General features: G+C 34.8%; 2 protein-coding genes and 2 pseudogenes across 3 annotated transcripts; 1 reads left to right on the top strand and 3 right to left on the bottom strand.

The window, feature by feature from the left end:
* Positions 1-402: 402 nt before the first annotated feature.
* Positions 403-2,791, bottom strand: LOC111315322 (uncharacterized). The gene has a single exon (XM_022916957.2). The coding sequence runs from the start codon at positions 2,280-2,282 to the stop codon at positions 1,002-1,004; it is 1,281 nt and encodes a 426-aa protein (XP_022772692.2). The 5' UTR covers positions 2,283-2,791; the 3' UTR covers positions 403-1,001.
* A 149-nt stretch (positions 2,792-2,940) lies between these two features.
* Positions 2,941-8,530, bottom strand: LOC111315069 (uncharacterized; annotated as a pseudogene). Its single transcript, XR_016330568.1, has 9 exons — positions 8,504-8,530; positions 7,709-7,851; positions 7,448-7,520; positions 4,774-6,835; positions 4,633-4,684; positions 4,237-4,385; positions 3,669-3,755; positions 3,355-3,483; positions 2,941-3,176 (listed from the first exon to the last, which is right to left on the bottom strand). The product of XR_016330568.1 is annotated as an uncharacterized LOC111315069 (transcript).
* LOC111314790 (floral homeotic protein PMADS 1-like) lies at positions 8,358-11,379 on the bottom strand (annotated as a pseudogene).
* A 7,123-nt stretch (positions 11,380-18,502) lies between these two features.
* On the top strand, positions 18,503-20,941 carry LOC111315323 (protein SHI RELATED SEQUENCE 5-like). Its single transcript, XM_022916960.2, has 2 exons — positions 18,503-19,803; positions 20,266-20,941. The coding sequence occupies exons 1-2, from the start codon at positions 19,242-19,244 to the stop codon at positions 20,631-20,633; spliced, it is 930 nt and encodes a 309-aa protein (XP_022772695.2). The 5' UTR covers positions 18,503-19,241; the 3' UTR covers positions 20,634-20,941.
* The last annotated feature ends 2,484 nt before the right edge of the window (positions 20,942-23,425 follow it).

A 23,425-nucleotide genomic window follows, 5' to 3' on the forward strand; every position in this document is an offset into this window, starting at 1 on the left:
GGAACCACTGCATTGCAAATAGCTTGCTTTTATAAAATGGATACCCACTCAAACTTGATGGCAACAGTTATTGTTGATGTAAATTATATTGAAGAAAGGGAATCCTATTGAGATCCCACCAAGGGAATGGAGAAAATCTCCAGATAACAGGAAATTACATCAGATCAAATTGACGAAAAATTTATGCATGAAATTTTTTCTTACGAAATTTATGTATCATTAACTAGTTATTCTATTTTTTCCCTATATAAACCTTTTTTTTTTTGGCCAAACTAAATAAACCTTGTTGGTCATACAAACCTAATATATATAGCTAAAATTTGTGACCACATGATTGTTGGCTCAAAAATACATCTTTAATACAGTATTCAATCAAATCCTCAAGGATTATATAGTTTGCTATTGTTTTTTTTTTTTTAATGAAAACCTTGCTTGTAATAACCTTCAGCCGTTATAAAGAAAATGATGACAATGCATGCCAGGGGATTGCTAGACCGATTCACATGAGAAATCTGAGTGTATCAGCACTGTTGTCGCTTAGCCTGGGGTGGGTGAAATTATTAACGGGTTTCCCTTTCCTTTGGACAATGCTGCGCAGTTTCCCATTTGTACTTTGCGAGCAAAAGAATCAACGCCAGATGGTAGAATTACTAGAATACTAACAGCAATTGTACAATAATAAGTTATCGCTTTACTCCTTTCCAAGACAATGCTCCACGAAACACAGGCAAAATCTGAAAGTGCATAAGCCCCATGCCTTTTACTTCACTGTGGCAGGCTCTCTTTTGGTCACTTTAAACTATAAGCATTGAAATTTCAATCGACTCCTCAGCAAGATTAGTTTGTTCATTATACAAAATTAAAAAACAAAGCCGGAAAGCTAATGTAAAACAGCAAGCAATATTTTCTGTTCTCTTAAATTTGTAACTTTTTCACAGTAAAAGAAGCAAAGAAAAGCTAGAGAATAATGTCATGTAATACAATTCGGGGTTAATTTGTTTCTAAGGAATTGCAGGCCCAAAGCTCTTACAATCCACCAAGGATTTCTGATCCCCACCTCGGCAGAAGAAGAAAGCGTCAGGACACCGATACAAGCAATTATCCACCAGGCTGACTTCAGCAGAACCCGGTTTGAGACCCAAAAAAGGACCAGGAATTGGCCCGAACAAGTAATTCCCACCCAGCAACAGCCTCTCAAAAGACGAAGTATTGTTCCCAGGAACAGCAGTTTTGAGTGCATACTGAGCTGGTATCATACCTGTGAACTTGTTATGCTCCAAAGATAAAGCTGCAAGCTTTGGCATCGACGCCATGAAAGCTGGCAAGAAACCTCGAAGCTTGTTGTAGCTTAAATCAACAGCTATCAATTTACTGTTTAAACCCATGTCAACTGGTACTTGTAAAAATGAAAAGTTGTTGTAAGAAAGAGCAAGCTGTTGCAGGGAGGGATGTTCAAAAAGAACTGACAGTATAGATCCGGATAATATGTTGTGACTGAGATCTAGAACTTGCAAAAAACTCATATTGTCGATGTTATCTGGAATATTTCCTCCCAGTTTATTGTTTCTAATTGTGATCTCGACGAGAGATGTTGGAAGCGTTGCTGGGACTCCACCGGATATGTTGTTATAACTAGCATCGAGAAAGTAGAGGTTTTTGAGTGAACCCAGATTGGGAAACTCACCAGAGATGTCGTTTTGTTGGATTTCAAGTCGTTTCAGGCTTGTTAGGTTGTTGAAGCTTGAAGGAATGGGTCCATGGAGATGGTTGTTATCAAGGTAAAGTTCTTCAAGGTGAGAAAGTGAGCTAAGTAAGACAGGTATTTCCCCGGAGAGTGAGTTCCTAGACAGACAAAGTCGACGCAAACGAGTTAAATTGGAGAAGGAATCAGGAATTGAGCCAGAGAACGAATTGTCCGAGATGTCCAATATCTGTAGATAAGGGAGGTTCCATGAAGTTGAAGTGAGTGAACCGGAGTAACCAACAGGGTCAAGAGTGATCTCTGTGACTCGAGCAGAACCAGAAACGATTCTATCGCACCTAAGCCCGCAAGTAAAATGGTCACTGAAGATGTTGTCACATGGATCCAAGGAGAAATCCCATGAGCTCAAACAAGATCCGGGAGCTATGGAGCGGGGGTCCACCCCGTTTTTCAGATCTTTGAGTACTTGCACATCTGCTGGACATGTTCTAGAATTTGCTGCAAACAACAGCTTCGAAAATGTGATCATGAAAACAAGAGAACGTAAACAGAGATAGAGGGTGCTAGATAGTTTAGGCATTTTCTTCCCCGTATCTTCTTCCCGTTTGTGGTCGCTTGTTTGTTGGGTGTAAATTCTGGAACTTTGTTTGGATCTGAGATTGAAATATGAGCTTTTGAGGGAAGGAAGGAGCAGCGGTAGGAAAGTGGAGTGGAGAGTTTAGATGGAGAAATGTAGAGATTTGATTGTACGTTACGGTTATTATTGGATTTGTTTTCTACTTCATATATTCTACGAATGGTGTTGGCTTTGAGCCTTTGACCATCTGCCAGATTCGCAAGTAACGTTGGATACTAACTAGCATGGTAATGCCAGGGGCAGTCGTCCCAGGCCAAAACATGACATGCCGCTAGCTTCCTCCGGACTAGTACCAAATAATTTGACTAACATCGGTATCAGTAGAATTTCATGTGCACTGGTGAGTTTGTGACCGAGAAAATGAATTATAAAAATAACTGTGAAAGAAAACAGATCTTTAACGGGCCCACCTGGCTTTCAGGCTGGCTTTGTCTAAGATCTCCAGTGATGATGCAAGCAATTAATGACAAAGTGATCACAGGAACAGAAAAGGTTGACAATGATGAATGCCAAAAGGTCATGATTTCAGTGCAATTTGGAAGGTTACGAATTGACTTTACATACCCTTCTTTAGCAGAGTGTAAAAGTTGAGTTTCAGTGATTACAAAATTAAAATTTTTCTTAAACTTGTAATAATTACAAAAGGCTTTTTTGGGATTTCAATAGGAAAGCAATTACCTCAATTGTATAGTCACCTCTCGCTGCCTATATGCCACTAGAACCTCCTCAGGAGGTCCTCGTACATTACATTTTTAACTTTTTGCTTTTTGCCACACTATTCAAGTATTGCTTCGCACGAGTTTGGTTTGTCTCGAAGATGAATGGCATTCCCCTTATCTGCAAAATCACCATTTACAGTCAGTCAAGATGATATATATATATATATATATATATATATACCAAACATAACACAGAGCTTAACAGTTCTCTAAATATTCATCCTGCATCTTAGATGCATGTCGCAATGTCCAATACTTATTACCATATATTTATGAAAGAAATATAAAAACAGCACCTCAATCAAACAATTGGTATTAAGGCTCAGGCTTTGTCCGGGAGCTACTTCCTTGCTATTTATTGATACTGAACACTTGCCAAGGTTTTTAAGATGGAAAGATCCATCTTCTTCCATGTTGATAATTGCCTAAATATATGAGAAGAACCAAAAAAAGTGGTATGACAGGTTAATAGACAACCATTTAAGTGATATAACTAGTTATAGTAATAATGGCTTGACTATACTTTGAAATGCTCTGAGAATAAAGAAAAAAGAAGCATATGTATTACTATATATAATACATAAATACATCAAGTCATAGGAAATCTTACCTGCCGCCTTGACACTTTATTAGCACACCCTTGTCTTCCCAAGTTAATGTCAACAATAAAATCTTCTGTTGTTCTACCAAGTAAAATCTACACAAACAAAATTATAAGGTATCACATAAAATTCGGTCCATCAATTTTCATTTACTTATCTAGGATATAACCTCTACTAGCTTCAGTAAGCAAGCTACAAAAATTAAACCATGGGATTTTGTTTAAGTTGTGTAAGTTTAAAATTTAGTAACTTCTTAATCCTATGACATGATTAATGACAAAAGACTAGATGGTTCCTAGGACAATATAATTTCCTATCCAAGAACAGTTATTTATCCTGTGTTTGGCTTAAACAAATACTGATAAGCACTTCAAAAGCATAGCTTTCTAACTGGACTTGGTTAAGGAGGTAGATGGTAGTCACTCATATGTACGATTAAGAAACCATTTAACTAAAACATAGCACCATTTAACAAATATCATTCAAATTGGAAAGACAACATTGAGGAGAAGAATGGTAAATGTAAGGATTTGGTAGAAAAGCTTTAAAAAAAAAGACTTCTTAGGTTTGGAATACCTTGGGTTTCTTAATATAATGTTTGGAATGGCGACCATATAAAATGGTAAAGGCTCCATGGGATGCAATGGCCTTTTGCATGTAAGAATGGGAAGCCTGCTCCAGCCTTATAATTGCTCTTATAGTGTCCTCATGCTAATATCTAGCGACTGCACAGGGAAAAGTAAACATTATTTTTTTTGTCTAGAAGACATCAATCCAGGCTCAAATAAGAAACGATCAAATTTGAACAACCCACAACAGGCGCAAAATAAGACAAACTTTTTTTTATCTCTTCTCCCAATGCTTAAGATGGAGGTAAATTAGATCAGTAACTGCAGGTGTTAACAGACTACTAGAGCAGAATATTGACAGATACAAGTTAGCAATTTAAAATTTAATGGGTTGACATATTACCTTCCTGATCGCACAAATCTTTGTCATCTGGATCGAATTCCATATCAAGGATCTGTTCATAAAGGATAAAACAACGAGACTAAAAGCAGTTAACAATGATGACAATAATAAAAGTGACAGCCAGAGTAGTTGATGACATACCATTGCCTCAATATCTGAAAAACAAGGAACATCATCGTCACTTTCAATCAGTAACTCTTCTAGATCTGGTGGTGGATGATGGATAACTGGTTCTGGGGAAATAATATCCATGGATCCCACTGCTGCACTTGAAGCTTGGTGATCTTTAATCATTTCTGGAGCATCCACTTCTTGTTTAATGGCAGAAGAATTCACCAGTGGATAACTGTTGTGGCTATCAGAACAAAGATCTGGCTTCTCTATTAAAGAATCAGCTGAACTATGACTCAGATGCTTTCCCAGTATGATTCCTTCAATCTTTTCATTTGGCAGTGTTGGTGGGAGAGTGCCTTCACTAACATTTATGGAATTAATTTGGGTTTAACCATTGGCTAGAAAACCAATACTTCTAGGTGTTACACATGGGGAATCCTGGCTTTTAACTAGTGGATGGAGTTGACCAATTTCTGGTATCATCTGTGATCATTTTATTTGAGAAGATCCATGAGATTGCCCTGGATCTTTTTGACCTGTCTGAACCAGGAGGGTACCTCCCTCTCTAGTTCTCTGGCCCCCAGAAAAATCTTTTGCACATACAGATAATGGATTGCCAGCTTCTTTGAAAATGTGTCGTGTTGAGGAAATTACCAATGGGCACAGCTGTTTGGGGAAGACAACATCTTCATTACACGGAATTTCTGTGTCCTCAGTGTTTAATGTGCAACAAATGATGCCATTAGTCAGTCCAGGGAATTGACTGTTTGAAGTTGACACAGAAGAAAGCATTGGGACCTCTGAATTGCAAGACACAGACCCATCTGCAATGCAAGATCCAGCAACTTCATCCACTTCTTCAAGATGTGAACAAGACACTTTTGCAAGATTATCTTGGGTTTCTGATGTCATCACTTCAGTTACATCAGGCATCTGATCTTGATCACAGTTATTTGGTGAACTTGCCAAAAGTGAGTTCCAACAATCAAAGTAAGACTTATCAATCACATCTTTCGCATCGACATCCATGAAAAAAGATTCATCATTCATAAAGGTATTGGTTATTTCCACCAAATAACCTTCCGTATCAGGAGTTGGATTTTCCAATTCCTCACATGGTATTTTTTATTCAAACTTTGAATTTGTACCAACAAAACCAGGTCCTGATGCATGATTGTTCTTAGCAACACCGTCACTAGGAATTGTATATATATCTCCTCAATGAAGGTCTTCTTCCCCATGACCATCATCAACACAAATTGCAGATGCAGACAACCCTTCATCAGTTCTCCAAATTGACAATGCACATAATTGGTGAGTTGAAGACCTGGTCACCCTCAAACTCAGAGCAGATATTCTGTGGATCGTTGTTAATTTGATCAAATGTAGATGAAGGTTTTACCTTTAAATCATTAGCCTCAAACAAGCTATGCAAGGGTGATTCCTTTGATTCATGCAATTCCTCAATGCCAGAATCACTCACAACCACAAACTGATTCTCTCCAGGTACATGAGGAATTTCCTTATTTATATTAACTGGCTCTGCAGGAAAACCATCATCATCTCGCTTATAAGTAGTTGTCAGAAAGCCATCTGTCGTGCACCCATCCCTGGTTGCAGCACCATCATCATCTAATATTTGTGAAAAAGAGCAATGCGTAATATTCATATTTGTTTCTTGAACTTCAAAATTATCTGAGATTGGATTTCCAAGCATGCAATTTCCAGGTATAGGCTCACCTTCAATCCCAACATAGTCACCATCATCAGCTGCAATAAGGAAACTCAGATCCATCGAGTTAAAGGGCTCATTTTGAATTCTTTTACGCAATGCATAGTAACAGCTACGGACACTCTCAGGCTTTCTCTTCCCCGACCAAGTTTTGCTATCTTTTAAATTTCCTGTTCTGCCAAATTTTGAAGACAAGGCAGAGGCAGGGCGTTCAAACTCAATTATGCGAGCCGAAGCCTCCTCAGAAACAACTGTATCATAAAGGAGAGAACGCCATCGACCTTGCAGTTCTCTAACAGTGAATTTTCTAGAGAAATGCACTGCACCCTTAGCAATAGATTCCAAAGAAGCACCAGCCTGCAAACAGATACAAAATAAATAAATAAATAAATAAAATAATTACAGAGTGTCACAAAGTTGAAACATAATTCAAAGGACGATAAACAACAAAAAGCAAATTCAATTAGAGTGAAGTAATAACTTCATGCTAACTGCACAATTTGGATCCCATTTTCCAGTGTCATCGATATTCATGAAGTCCAGTAAAGTTGCAATTTATGGTACTATCAAACCAATCATAGTAATTTAATTTCAATTTTTAGAAAAAACCATAACAATAAACCCAGAATTTCAAAACCAAAACAATGATAATGCCATACATACAAAACCACAAGACTAAAAGAAACGCATAAATCAGCTCTGCAGCGCCAATACCTAAAACAAGAAGATAGAAGGAGCAAAAAAAAAGCATTATCATTTAGCTACTAGGAAAAACAAAGAGAACCCAATTTAGCCATGAGTATATAGTTACTTCCAAGTTGACAACAAATACAAATACAGACACCAGAAAATTCAAATTCAGGTCACAAGCAAAACCAATTCCAGAAAGAAGTACCCAACAAAAAGACACAATCTTTCTTCTTTTTCGTTTCTTAAAAAAGAAGCAAGGGAAAACGAAAAAGTATTTACCTCAATAGCGTTCTTCAACAAAAGGTCATCTTCAGGTATCCAAGAAGAGACCACCGGGCCAGACGCCCCATAGCTTTGGAGCTAAAACTAAAAGCAAGAGAGTATGAAACCGGGGTGGTGGGGTTTAGGGCGGGAGAGAGGTTACTGTCGAAGGTGGGGACAAAATAGATTCGGTGATATCCTGGCCAGGTGAACGGCGGTTTCACGGATTTTCAATCAAATCCGCGTTGTAGTAAGGGCACGTGGAACTAAACTAAGAACTTGTTTTTGGCCTTTGGCATTGGCTTCTTCTTCTTCCCTTCACCTTCTCTCGCTACCTTTTGGTAATTCTTCAGGTGACGGCGACTGTGTCTGTATTGGCCGTGGTTGCGTTGCGGCGCGGCGTTACTGGGTTTGAACGTTGACTAAGAGTCCATTACCCATACAATAATAAACACTGAGTATCTATCAATTAAATTTACCCAAAAAAATATGTACTACTATTTACACGGAATTAATCTCTTAATTAAAAAAGAATTGAAGTGTGATTGGAATTTGGAAGCTTACGGTTAATAAAATTCGCGATGTCCAATGCTTTGCTAAAACAAAAAAAAAAAAAAAAAACTTTTGAATTATACTATTAGTTAAAATCCTTTTTTCTTATACATTTTATTAATAAAAAATATAAAATTTTCCCTTTCACCATTAGCTTAAGTTTTCCTTCTCTCAACTTTTGAAGATAATTAACCAAATATAAATTCACATATGAAAAATTTTTTATTTATTCATTTTCTAATATGTTGTAATAAAAATAATTTATAAATTACATGTAAGATTTAATTTAAATAATTCATCTCTTTTAAAAAATAATTTCTTTCGAAATTTAATTTTCAACACTTATATTTTCTACATGTTCAACTTCCTTTTATACCAAAAAATAAAAATTAAGAATAATTGAAATAATGGATAGCCTTAATAATTATAATACCAGCTAATTATATGTATAAAAATTGTAAAAATCATTAAAAATTTATGCAACTATCAGGGCATATCTTTATCTAATAATTATAGCTGAACATAAAACATTATAAGCAAATTAAGCATTTCATATTGAATCCCTAATTATATATATCAGTATATATGATATCTACTAGTAAGGAAACGGATACGAAACAAATTCAAAGCCACATAATCAAGTGAAGAGACATTTAGTAATAGCACACACCATTTTTTTTTTTTTTTTTGGGGTTTTCATAGCAATATACATGTTAATCAGAAGAAATATTGCATGAGTCTATAAGCTTAGAGAAATGGAAGATATGCTAATAAAACAAGGGATAGGTTGTGAGATCTGATCCTCCTTCCCTGTGAAGATAGGGATGGTTTGGCTGCAGGCTTAAAGCAAGTATACGAAGACCTCCATTTTGGCATCCGATTATGGGATCATAATCCCCTCCATTACCCACTAAACCATATGGATCTTCTTTGATTGCATCCTAATTATTCAGGCAAATATATAGCTAGGCATCATAAGAAAACAATGGTTTTAAAGCTTAATGTACTTACCAGTTCGTGTAAGAGATTTTTGTGTATGATCTGTTCCACATTCCTCACCTTCAACAATATAATAAGAAAGAGAAGAATTATTTTTTCTATATCATCTCAAAATCCAAGAGAAAAGATTTAATGACAAAATAATATAAAAATAAATCCAAATATTGACATAATTATTACTTCTTTTTTTTTTTAAGTATCGATTCGATTGTTGAAAATATGATACTGTCATATATTATAAACAAAACTTAATTAGCTTCTATATAAAAAGGAATTCCACTCTAACCTGTTCGAGCATACAAAAGCTTGGTTAGCTTTTATATGTCAACATGGAAGGAATCCAGAGACCATCTATTTTTTTGTTGTGAATATGAAAAAATGGTATGAATAAGGGTATTGTAATAATGCAAAATTGACAGAAAAGTTAAGGAATGAATTGAAGAATTGAAACGGATAGTGACATGCATGAAAGGTAAGGTACTGATATTAGTAGTTTTGCACATTATTTTGAATGCTCATATACATTGTAAATAGAGAAAAAAAATTACAAATTATTCAAGAATAAAAAAATAACGAAACAACAAAAATATGATCGGTTTAAGAAAATTGTCAAAACTTGATTACATTTATTGCATTCAGTTATTGTCAACTCAATCAACAAAAATTTGTGAGATGGGTGAAATATAAATAAACTTATAATATATAATAGTTAGAATATGATTTGATTATATATATATAATATGAATATAATCTAGTAATCTATTGCTTTTTTGGATAAATAAAATATAACTTATCAAAAAAAAAAAAAGATCAACAGTGTATATATATACCATGCACCATAACCATTAACAATCTAGCTGAAGAATTATTGAGAAAAATTCAACTTTGAATGACATGAAAATTTTAAGGTATCAATTTAAATGCAATGCCAAATTTTGATCGAAAATCATTCATTCTCCACCACTACCGATGGAGTTAATAATCCAAATAACTAATCACTTATCCTCTTTAAAAATTAAATCTAACTTAGTATATGCTAAAATAAGGAAGAATTGATGATTATTAAAAGAAAACCCTAGTTCAAAAAAGGTACATAACTTGGTTAAAAATGATGGACCTTTCTCTCACGAATAAGCTTGACAGAGCTGTCCATCTCTTGCTCTAAACCACAAAGAACCTCAATGCTAACATTATTCAAACATTCACCCATCCTCTGCCTATCATCACCACAACGTCAAACATTAAAAAATAATAAATAAAGGGAAGAGTAACATATGCTTTGTTTTTTACCTAATCTCCTTTCATAGATCCCTATATATTCATCTCTTTCAGCCGCTTCAACTGCTCTTGTATTTTCTGTATGAACACACAAAAGAACTCAGTGCAACAGAGGGACCTTTTTTTCTCTCTTAAACTCTCCCAAAGATGAAAATCAAATAAGAAAGAGAGAGAGCGACCTCATAGTGAGTGTTCCAGAGATCGATGCCCAAGGTTTTCTGGTATTGATCAATTATTTGCTTTGTTCTACAAAAATTAGAAAATGAAAGAATATAGCGTTTAATCGCAAGGAACGGTAAGTTCATTAGCTTTCTTGAACAGACTATTTCTTCTCTTCATAGACGTGACCCGCCTGTTGGTTGAGTTCTCTATAAGCTTGATCTGGATCTTTCCTCGAGCCATGATATTTTCTCTCTACTTTTTTCTTTAATTTTTTTTTTGTTTAACTTTCGATATTCGATAATAACTTTGAATTTCGATAAATCTAAAATTAAGTCGGATTCAATCTCGTAAGAATGATAAATTCTCCTAATATCTGTTTTTTTTCATTTACAAAAAAAAATTACTTACAAAAATCGAATTTCTTAACAAACAGGATTACTTTTTTCTGTCTATAACAATAGGAAAGTAATGAAATGAAAAAATAAATGAAAGAAATGAAATGAAGGAGATGATGGAATCCATTGCTAGAAATGGAAAGACATTGCCTAATCGGTGAAAGGCTTCCCAGAGTTTGTTAAACGTGGTAAATGGGTGTTTGATTTGAACCGAATATCAATGTTTCGGAGTGGGACCATAACTTTCCCTCCCTCCTCGGCTCCTCCGTCGGAAGAGAACGTACATCAAACTTGAACCTCGGTTCCTCCCCCTTTATCCGTTTATCTGTTTAAACGGCTGTTGGAACGGTGCTTTAGGTGTTTCTGCTAGAATTGATCTCGTTAGTGTGCCATCGTTAAACCTGCGGTAATATCCACAGGATTTTCTCATACTTTGGGCCTAGCTCGTGCCATAGCTCATGGCAGGCATTGGGCAGACTTACTAGACTGCGTCTGCCTACGAATTTTTGAAGAGGGTAACCTTGTTGAAAGCCCCTAGGTAACGTCATTTCGATCATAGCCTTTTCTTTTTGCTGGAAATCAAATTGAAACTTTTTGAGTCCCCTGTAACTTTTTAAGCATTAAAATTCATAACAAATGGAGAATTTGTCTGTCGTACTGGGCCTGTATGTTGGAATTGAAGGTCCAACCCGGCAATTCCAAACGCAAGATGATGTTGGGTTTTCAATGGCCAGTTAGTGCTTGGACCAATTATATTTCATCTTAGAATATTAAAGGTAAAGTCAAAAGCTGAGCACCTAATCCCCGGGATACAGAGAAGTTTAATTTGATTAAAATTAATTTCTTGTGATTAGAGTTCATACACCGCCAGATCAACATAAGGATGTGATCCCTGGTTCACCTGTCATCTTCATGATATAATATAATTTGCAAGATGATTGTGTTACATGTTCTTTTAATTCTCGACTTCAGCCAGGGCGTATCATATTTTTCCCATGCATTTTATTAGTCTTAACCGCCCACATCTATAGCCGGTTTCAACCTAAGGATCTGATGACTGTTACCTTTCACTTCTTCTGCACATATTTTGTTGAAGATTGAGCCCACCAGGCAACATTGAACCTAATCATTACAGGCCCATTTTCTTGAAAGTTGATTTATCAAAGTTAACCACCCGAACCAGATGACACTGTTCCTATCACTACAGGCTCATTGGGTATGCTTGATTTTTCTGTTCACTCTAGATTGAATGTTGGATAGGTGGATGGATAAGCCCAAAACGAACTTCCTTTCCTCCACAATTATTTGAGAATGTCATCTGTAAAAAACAGTGTTGCTTTAAAGGAATCGTCATAACAATTTAACTACTACTAGTAGTAGTAAGGGCTTTTTCAAAAAAGGAAAAAACCTTCGGAGAAATGAGAAAACAGAGGTTTCTGTTCTGAGGCATCCATTGTTAAGAGTTTAAGGGGCCTTAGGTTTTTGTCAAAAGTTGAGTACTAGGCACGTGATAAGGAGTTGTGAAACCTTTCCCTGAGACAATTATGTAATATAACGCCCATGCCAATTACACTAACATGTTTTAAAGGGTAAAACCTAATGGCCTATACATTTCAGCCTACAAATCATCTCAATCATGTCCATCACATGCAAAGCCCAGTGGTTCCACTCTAACCCCATCCCAATTTTTGGACCCACTCTAAGCACCTATCTCTCTCAAACGCCAAAGGCCGATGGGGGACCATCATATATAATAATCTTGTTCAGTTTACCAAATCTCCCCTACTCCCCAAAAACAGTAGAATCATACGTATCTGTGACATATATGAAAATACGTTTCAAGTTTCAACTCAAGATTTTACATGAAAATAGCTCTTAATAGTACGGCTTTTGTATGAAAGAAACTTCTAGGAGTGTAGGACGTAGTAAGAAATGAGAGTGTTGATAAAGGCTGTGAGTCTATCAATATCCACCACCCCCCCCCCCCCATTGCACTTTAAAAATCTTCACCTAAATGGGAGGTTGTGTCTCCTCTGGCCCTCCTTTTTGGTTGAGCTGGGCGGCTTTGCTTAGGCTACAGGGTGGGGCTCTGCTGATGTGTGATTTATTCTAATTGAGGAGAGAGAGACACTTTTCTATATTGGAGAGGGACCCCTACATGTATTTTGAATACAAGAGTTTATTAGCCAGCCTAGGGTTTTACTCTCTTACTGGTAGTTCTAAAGCCATTCTCCCGCTGCAACTGCTACTATCTTTTATGGCTATCTTTTTTATTATCCCTCTGAATTTGGGATATGCAAAATCACGTGAATTTTTCTTCATATTTTTATAAGGATGAGATTTTTTTTCCAAAAGCTGAACAATAAAAGACAAGGGAGAAAAAAGTTTGCACAGCATGTATATATTATAACAAGATTATGCAATTTTTATTTGCTAGACATGCTTAACCTCCCCAAGGACTCAATAGTAATCGAGATTAAAGAGAAGCAAAAACAGCCAGGGCCAGCACAAAATCACCTGAATGATGAAGCAACCCCACTTGGCTTTTCAACAAAGAGGATGAGAAAGGTTTCAATAGTTTTATTATGCTGGAGCAGCAACTCTTTTTATATATTCCTATCTCTCCCTTGAATCTTCATTGGAAATTAAACATGTGAAAGGTTTCAAGTGCACATAGTATGTGTTCATGAAAGGGTCAGTTTGTATTTGATTTTGAAGATTTTCATTCTATATATTTAACGACCAAGTTGGCAAGCATCATCTGGCATGATGGTAAGTCTAGTTGACGTGACTCGACGCAACCCCCTATGAAATTCTCTCTTTTTTCTTTCAAACTTTTTAGGGTTTTTCTTTTTTTTTTTTCATACTAATGTATATATATATATATTCTCTACTTTTTCTTTAAAAATTTTTGGGTGAAGAAAATGTTCAAACCCCATAAAAATCTATTGAAATTACAGTTATTACGTCTGATATATAGGTCTTCGTAGGTCATATATGGTTCAAATCTTTTGTACAACAAAAATTTTGGCTTTTGAATTTTGATGAACACTTTTATCTTCAGCGTTTTTTCTTTCCAAAGGACGGAAAGCTAATGAAGTGAGAGACCAAAAAGAGTATCGAGAAAGCCTCAAATAATTATTTAGTCTTCTGCTAAATGGATGCCTAAGCTTAGCTTTATCATGTTCATGATAAAATGAGATGACTGATTACTTGGGAAAAAAATTTGTTAATTTTTAATGATTTTTGACAATCTAAAAACATGAAAAGCAATGTTACAAATTTTTTAAGCTGGTTTGAGTGGATAATTTTATACTCGAGAGCTCTTTCAAGTTCAACTCGACCATTGCTTGATGTAGTAATCAAAATACCAAAAAAAAAAAAATGTTGACGCAAATACTTGGCTGTGACAGAGTCAACCAGGAGAAAGCAAGCACAGGGCTCGAGAATGAAAGACAGGGACACAATTATTGAGACTTCCACACATCATTCAATCTCCAATTAAAACCCACATCTCTTCTTTTTTTTTTTTCCTCTGTCTTTCATGTCTTGGCCATCCTTTTACCTTTACGCTATACCCATTTTTGGCATTAAGTCCAATTTATTTCACTTTAACGACGGATGGTTTACTCCAATCGAGAGCCGCTCAACTTTTCACTCAATTTGAGGAAATGCCTACTGATCATCATCTGCTACTAAAAGTTAGATGCTATTTCTAATCTCTCTTTTAATGTGTCATTAGATTGTATCTAATCTATTTTTATTTGTTCCAACATGTGTGCTGTGATCCAATCAAATTGAATTTGATTCTTAATTTTTAAAATGATTTAAGAAATTAAAAGTTTTAACCCATTTGAACTTATATTAAATTAGGAGAAACGATTTAAGACCAAAAGAAGTACTCATATTATTCATAGAAAATATATTCATTTAGAATAGGAGGAAAAAAAAAGTAAATCACATTACAACTTTTTAATTGTTCAAACAAGATAATATTGGGTTTTGGTTTTGTTATAATATTCACATATATGATGTGATCATAAACAAAGTACAAAAAAAAAAAAAAAAGGAAAGAAGAAACAATGGTAATTAAGAAGTGATACATCATGATAACTCTATTAAGAAGGACCTTGATAACTGCCCTAATCTCTACAATATCAAAGAACCATTGTCAAAAGAACCTACAACTTGCTGATATTAAGTTTTTTCTTTAATGGCTTAATGAGGTCCCAAAGCACTTTTTGGAATGAGTTAAACCATTACCCAACTCTAATCCTACTCGAGAATTACAACATTGAGGTTAGGCATGATGCAGCAAAGAAGTCAAAATTTTCTTTAAATATAAACCATATATCAGGGCCATGCAAAAAATAAAATAAAACCCAATTTATAATTGCAATATTACTCTAAAACTACTGTTTTCAACTAGTTAGATCATTTAGTGCTCCATTAAATATTATCTAAAACAAAATTATGTAAAAATAAGCTAAAATTTACCCCAAAAATCGAAAATCAAGAACATTTAATAGAAAAAAAATTTTTTGATAGGTTCCTCAAATTTTGTTACATGAAGCCATGCATACCCTTTTCCTGTTGCAAGAGAAAGACACATTTAATTCAAAAAAAAAAAGGATAAAAGAACGTAGCTTTCCTCGTCCCTCGAAGAGGGATATATTGTAAGTAGTAGTGGTACTGGTAGTAGTTCTTTTCATTCATGTCCAGAAAAAGGCAATTTAGGCTCCCTAGTTTAAAATCATGAGGAGATGAGCCCCAATATTTCATCGAAGTTAAGAGCTCCAGGTCTGCTACTATATTGCAATAAACAATCTAATCGACTATCAACCAACGTAGACAATGGCAAAAAAAAAAAAATCATGCAGAGACAGTCAACCGTAAAGGAAACAAAAGGGGTTCATTGCCTTCGGCCCCTAATTACAATTAGCATTAAAATTAATCAACCTTTTATATTGATTTTTTTTTGGAGATTAAGTGTTAGTTTGGTATTATTCTTATGCTTGAAAAAGGTTTTGAATTAAAAAAAGTGTGATTAGAAATTTTAAATTTATTAAAAAATAAATCGACAAAATTAAAAACCTTTACGCATAAAAAAAGAAAATGTTATTTTTAAAAAATATTTGCGGTAAATATTTTATTATAGTAAAAGTTGGATGCGGCATGGTGAAACCCTTTCTGCAAGCGGCTGTGCTGCACGTTTGTGGACTAAGGCCGCCGTCGGTACCTGTTCATAAACATAATTAATTATTCATTATTAGTGTTAAAAATCCAACAATTATCGGCTGCTAATTTCACGCGGTTTGCACGTGAGGTCACTTTGGTCCAGGGTTAGTAAAGTCATTTTCTAGTTAGGCACGATCATGATTTTGTATTATAAAATAAGTAAACAAGTATCGTTATTAATTAAAAATTAAAGATCTAAGTTTTTCATTCATTGAATCTTAGTACATACAAATTAAATGAATATAGCTAGAGACACAATTTTCCTAATTTTATGGTACTCGTTCATGTCAAAGTGTTGAATTTTTCTAATTTGCGACAGAATTGTGGTCTTTCTTTGCTTTTTTTACAGCTTATTTTTTTATACACTTGCATGTTATAAAGTGTGTTAATCATGAGGTTGAATAATTATAACACGAACTACTATTATCTTTCAATTTTTTTCTAAAGTAATAGGAATGAATATATATAATCAATTAGTGATACCAAATTGTCGTGTTGTTTTTATTGGTTGATATGAAATTTTTGTCGATACTTGAAGATTATGAGTTTGATAAAACTCATGCTAATAATATTTTTTTCAACTAAATAAATATAAAAGTTAGAGGGTTATGGGTACATTTGAAAACTAAAAAAAAAAAATCTTAGTTATTGCAAAGGTTAGTAGATTGGCTTTTGTGGATTAATTTAGAATTGCATTATGATTTTTTTTTTCTTTTTATTCATTGAGATATTAGAGTCGAAGGGTATTATTTGTACAAATTTTGGTTTTAGTTAAAATCAAGAAAAAACTTAGTCGTCTCTAATTCCTTTAAATTTTGTATTGAAGTGACAAATTTTTTTATGAAAAAATGATCACTATATAGTAGTAATAAATTGTCCATTATCGACTCATTATTAGCTTTCTTAAGAGAATTAAAGATATGTTTAAATGATTAAATACCCCATCACTCTCATAGGTAATCTTTTTTAAATTTAGCAACGAAAAATTAGTATTTAAGTTTATTAACTATTCCATGAAATTTTTTTTTTTTAGTTTCTAAAATTAACTTCCTTTGGATGGTCATTTTGATCAATTATAATAAGAAAAATCTCACTACCTATCCCTTTTACAAATCAAGAGACTAACTATTGAGATCTGTATTTAAATTACAAAATATTATCAGTTTTAATTTGAAAGTCTTATAATTTTATTAACAAAAGGTGTTTCACAAATTTAAATTTAAATTTGTACGTATATATTATACTAAATTCACATATTCTTTCAATGTGAAATTTGAAATATCATAATATTTCCCCTTAAAGCTTAATATCTTCGTAAAGTCCAATCCAATAACAAAACTAATATTACATCGAATGTTAAGATTATATAAGTGGTTCTTTGCCATCTAAAGTACTTAATAACTCTTACGATTCCATCATAAAGCACTTATATTTTATTAATTAATGATCACTCTAATATTATTTATAAAGATTTATAGTGAACTTACGAGATATTATTTTTTTTATTGAAAAATTTTATAATTTTATTTAACAAAAAACGTTTTATAAGTTTAAGTTTAAATCTCTATATATATATTATATTATATTTACATTTTCTTTTAATATGAAATTGAATACATTACAATAATCTATAAAATTAAAAACAAAAAACCAATTTAAATGTGAGTATGATAAGAAATCATCACTTAAACCAAAAAAAGGGTTAATTTAAAAAAAGAATTTCATCACACATGAAAAATACATTCCAACAAATACATAAGCTTTTGTTTCATTCTATTTTTCAATCAATAATTAAAATGTGAACTTAGTCAAATGAAAAATACACCAACATATTATTTTCATTATTCATGCATGTAGTCACTTGATTTTTCATTGAAATAAACCTAGTTCCACTACATATAACATCAAAGGTGTTGACCTATATGCTTGAAATCGAAGCGTGTTTGATTTTAATGTAGTTTTTTTTTTTTAAATATATGTAAAAAGAAATTGTGAAACGTGACTTCGAGTCCAATGATACAATGATTACATCAAGAATTTTGAGAAGAATACGAGGCATTGACGACAAAAAATAGTGTGGGATTCTTATAATGATCTCATGACAGCCAATTCTTTCACCGACGGATTTGGTATTCGTCACAGATGTTAAGTGATAGCTCTGTCTGTGATAGTTAAAGAAAACGACAAGGGTGACGCTTTTTTTTTCTTTCTTGTTTTGGAATTAGATTGCTTCTTATATTAGTAGATAAAGAAAATTAAAAAAGAGGGAAAAATCAATCTCAATAACAGGAACAGTCAGAAAAAGTACTAGCGGGTTTTCCGGTGCAAGGACGAATAAGGAAAAGCAGATGCTGTGCCACGTGGGTAGAATAGTGAGCGTACGATGGACATGCAACGGCAGAGATTCAAACCTTTTGTTGAGAAGATTCATTGAAACTGGAACAGAACTGTAGAGAAGTGCCCAGAGGGCAGAGACGCATTTTCTTTCATTTATCTTTCTTTTATTTTGTCTCTGTCTTACATTACTCAACAAAAACCAGACTTACAACAATTTTTCTTTTTGTTAGAATTTATACAGAGATAGAAAGACAAAGACAAAGACAAAGATAAAGCGTTAGCTGGTTTTGTCATAAATGAGGTGAGAGTGAAGCAGAGAGGGGGGTGCAGTTCTCATGGCGGCGTTGCAGGGGCTCTAATTCCGTGCTATTATTGCTTGGAATTGAAGGAAGAGGGAGAGAGAGAGAGAGAGAGAGAGACAGAGAGAGAAGAGTGTCGGGGGATCAGTCAAGGGAAACCATCCCTGTTTGTGTGTCTTAACCTCAAAAGCTGCAAGAAAAAAAAAAAAAAGATAAACACCTAAACTCCCAAAGATCACAAAAGAAAAACAGGCTGTTCTACTAAATTATAGTCATTAAGGGTGAGGAGTAAAGGGAGGGAGGGGTCGGTCAGGGTCAGACATAGCAGAAACAACAAAGATCGGGTCAAAACCAAGCCCCCAACAAACAGTGGTCTTTAAAAACTCACCAGAAAAAGCTTCCACAGTTGAAACTCATAAAGACCCCAGGGAAAATCCAACCAGCTCATAACACTAGTGATCTGGGTGTGTGGGGTGGGGGTACTAAATAGGGTGTATCTGCTATGGATTTTTGGTCCAAATTGAGGTTGGTTTCAGCTTTTGGGTGTAACAAATGGCTGGCTTCTTCTATCTAGGCGGACGAGAAGGAGCTGCAAACAAACAAGAAGGAGAAGATAAAGAGGAGAACCTGTATTTGTACAGAAACGAGGAGATCTACAACAAAGGGTTTGAGATATGGCCACAGTATTATTACCAACAGCAAAACGTGAATAATTACTCGTTTGGAGCGGGGCCTAGTCGAAGAACAAGCTTTAACCTCTCTGATGAGTCGTCTTCGAGATCAGCAGGTTTTTCGGTTTTGAGACAAGGAGGCATGAACTGTCAAGATTGTGGAAACCAAGCTAAGAAAGATTGTGCCCATTTGAGATGCAGGGCTTGTTGCAAAAGCCGAGGGTTTCAGTGTCAAACTCACGTTAAGAGTACTTGGGTTCCTGCTGCTAAAAGGCGAGAGAGGCAACAACAACACGCAACTTTGCAACAACAACAGCAGCAGCAGCAGCAAAATCAACAACAAGAACACCAACAACAGTTTCGAGGAGAGAATTCAAAAAGGCAGAGAGAGAATCAAGGTCCTTCCTCTCTTGCCTGCACTCGTTTATCCCCCACCACGTCAGGTAAAGTTGTTTATAGTACAAACAAAGACAAAACCAGAACAAAACACACCCAAGAAAACAAAAAGAAACGAACATCAAAGCAAGATTGATGAATTCTTTGAAAGGTCTACGATGGAGAAATTTCAAGAACCGTATATTGCAAACTTAGCCAGACAAAGTTTAATTTGGTAAGATCTTGAAGAATTCCAATGACTTCTAGCAGTACTAGTACCCCAACAAGACCGTATCATTTGCGTGACCCAGCCCACCTCCATAGCCACCCACCCACCTGCTTTTCCTTTTCTTTTCTTCCTTTTCCATCAATTCTGCCACTGTTTGCTGGTAAAACTGACGAAAAAGTCCCATAATATTCGGAAAAAAATTCAAAGAAAATCCTCTTTCTTCTTTCTTTTCATTTTAGTAAGTTTGATTTTTTTGAGCTCTTGATTTATTTTTTTAATCTTGTTGGACTTTAAAAATTAGGGTTGGAACTGGGTCAATTCCCTCCAGAAGTGAGTTCTCCAGCAGTCTTCCGATGTGTAAAAGTAAGCGCTATGGACGATGTAGATGAGGAGTTCGCTTATCAAACGGCTGTGAATATCGCAGGGCATGTATTCAAGGGAATTCTTTACGATCAAGGCCCCGAAAGTCGTTACACCAGTGGCGGCGAAAGCTCTCAGCAACTCAATCTCATCACAGAGGCAGCAGCTACCACTGCAGATGCTGCTACAACGACAGCCGCTGCTACTTCGAGCAATCCAGGCACAAGTATGCTTGACCCTTCCCTTTATCCAGCTCCACTCAACGCTTTCATTGCTGGTACGCAATTCTTCCCACCTGCAAGGTCTTGATTTACAGGCCTGTCTCCAATGTTCCACTCTCTCTTATAGTACCCTTCCTTTTAAACAAAACTTTCATTTGTCAGAAACGACTCTAGATTGTTGGTCTCTAGCTCATTGTTATTGGTGCTCCTTTTTACTACTCGTATGTTCAATGCTAACACCCATCGAAGTAGAAAGCATAGAATTTGAATGAGAATAGAAATCAAGGATGCATATGATATTGGAGGATGTTGGTTTTTGTTTTTGAATTTCAATTCAGAATTTCACTGTTGTTTTTTATTCGATCTATGGGTATTAGTCCTCTATTTTTTTTTAAATTTTTTCGATTGGAGTGTACTTAGTGTAGCATATGAATGTGTGCTTTTTTGGTGGGAATTATTTTTTTGTTTCTTATTGGATTTCTTTATGGATTTTTTTTTCTTACTTTTTGTGGGTTTAATCGATCTTGAATCTGCTTTCTGGTTGGTGTTGAACTCGAAGCAGCTTTTTTCGATTTATCCCTTTGCTTGCCGGATGGAAGTGGGACGAGAAGAATGGGTTTCGTGTTCGGCTAAGCAAAGAATTTTTAAACACTTTTTTTTCTTTAAATTTTGTAACTCTCTCTAAACAGTGAAAGAAAAAAAAAAGGAAGTGCATTAAGCAGCTTTACAAGTCTTTCATGCATCGGCAAATGAAAACCTGGCAATCAATTCCAAAATGCAAAATTATGAAAGCCCTCCTCCTCCTCCTCCTCTTGTCTCCCTCTCTTTCTTTTTGAGAGAGAATGTAAGTACGTACATCCACAAGCTTTTTTATACGTGAACAAATTCAGTTTTATAGGGCATTTACTCATCTCTGCAAAGAAAATCAAATTCATCCACTTGAATAGACGTGCATGGATGTGACCTTCTGCTGGAATTGAAACCGTTGCTCATTAGCCAATAATTTTTAATGCTTCTCTGCAACTATGTGCATGTGATTTATGCTATATTTAGTGTGAGACTAATGATATTAGGCTAAGGTACGAATGAGTTAATGGAAATCTAGAGACATGCTTCCGTTTGGTAGGCTTCTAGAATTATCACATGTGAAAGAAACATAAAGATTATGAAACTTTCCAAAGTTTTGTAGTTTCTGACTCGAAACATGTGCTCTGATCATCTTCAGTCATGAAGAAGTTGCACCCTTAACTGATGAGACTCCTTTGATCGGCTGTTGTTTTCGCTTTTTTTTTTTGTTTTATTATCATTTGAAGTAATGAACTATAAGGGAGGAAGATGATCATGTAGGCTATGATCTTATGCTGGTACTAATCAGAAATTATCAAAGCATTTTGACAAATTGGAACTTTAGTGGATGGTTTTGTTATCATGCAGGAAGTCTTTAATTAGGGAGTTGGAGATTCAAAGATTTATTATTATCATGGAGGGTTTAAGGATTCATCACCTAATTGAACAAGGAATTGTAGATGTTCGAATCTGCTGATTCTTCATGATTTGTAGATGTTCGAATCTGCTGATTCTTCATGACCAAGAAATGAATACTAGCTAGCATTAATTATCCCCATGGCTGAAGCTTAAATCTACAAATAGGAAAAACAATCTTAGATTGTAGGGAAAATAAAATTATAGGAAAAGAGATTCATGCAGGATTTTAATAGATAAGCAAGATTATTATATATGTCATATACAACCCAGTTTTAGTCCCAGAAGCATCATTTTTTTTCCTTACATCTTCATTATTTTCCCTTCCATCCCCATTTCTTTATCCTCCAATGTTCTAAAGATAGAATTACACGTCTCGTTTTCTTAAACTAAGACTGGCCAAGAATCCCTAGTGAACCTTTGCAATAGTTCATAGGTTGTTGAACTCATGGCAGAAGCTATACGAATCCCAACATTTATATATACCGAGAAAAAAAAAAAAAAAGAAGGAATAGGCTTAGACAAAGGGAAGAGCGAGAAGATGTCTAGATTCTCAAATCACTGATGAAATCTAGGCTAATTGGAGTAAGTATCTTGAGGCGGAAAGCTGCTCCCCAAATAAAAAAGGGTTCTGAATAAAAACAAAATTGACAGAAAAAAAAAAAGCAGATTTGCTCCACAACTATGGACATTGCATCATTTCCATTAACATGAAAGATAAGAGTGCAATTTACTTCACTGGATCTTTGTCATTTATTAGCGACAATATAGCCAATAATTTGACAGGTTTTACCAGGTTTTCTGTTGTTTTCACCACTTAAGTACTTGTTGAAAGCAAATGCTCGTCGAAACCAGTTTTTAACTTTCTCACGGATGATTATGTGAAGGTTAGAACTTAGAACAGTATCACGCGTGAGTTTCTATTGGTCTTGTAATTGAGTTCACTCTATTCCTTTATTCTTTAGTACTATCCGTTTTTGGACTATCTTTAGTGGGGTTTCTGTCATGAGTATGGTTCAGCATATCAATCAGTGCCTCATTTGGATGGCTTCAGTGAAAAATGATTTTATCGTGTTATTAAATCCTTTTAATATGAGATCCTAAAGCCTAAGAAATTACGATACTAATTTATACTATAATTCGCTATTTATCCTATTTTAAATTTAAAAAATTATATATAATCATATTGAAACATTATCGAACATCAAAATACTTATTGGTTAATCGAAAAACTTAATGAATGTCGCAGTTCTAATTATGGCAGGATCTAATCAAGTTAGGGAAACCTATATATGTAATCGACAAAAGTCTAAAAATTGCACTTGGAATGTCGTTTTGCTAGGAAACTCATAGTGGGTTGATTCATTTTCTTTACCCTTGGCCTTTTCCAGTGACAAA

The sequence above is a fragment of the Durio zibethinus genome, chromosome 20 (genome assembly GCF_047325235.1).
Source record: "Durio zibethinus cultivar Kanyao isolate XHJ-2024 chromosome 20, ASM4732523v1, whole genome shotgun sequence".
NCBI classification, from domain to species: Eukaryota; Viridiplantae; Streptophyta; class Magnoliopsida; order Malvales; family Malvaceae; genus Durio; species Durio zibethinus.

Coding starts and splice junctions, on each gene's coding strand:
- LOC111315322 (XM_022916957.2), bottom strand. CDS start 2,282: ATGCCTAAACTATCTAGCACCCTCTATCTCTGTTTACGTTCTCTTGTT.
- LOC111315323 (XM_022916960.2), top strand. CDS start 19,242: ATGGCTGGCTTCTTCTATCTAGGCGGACGAGAAGGAGCTGCAAACAAA. Junction 19,804..20,265: donor TTTATCCCCCACCACGTCAG/GTAAAGTTGTTT, acceptor TTTAAAAATTAG/GGTTGGAACTGGGTCAATTC.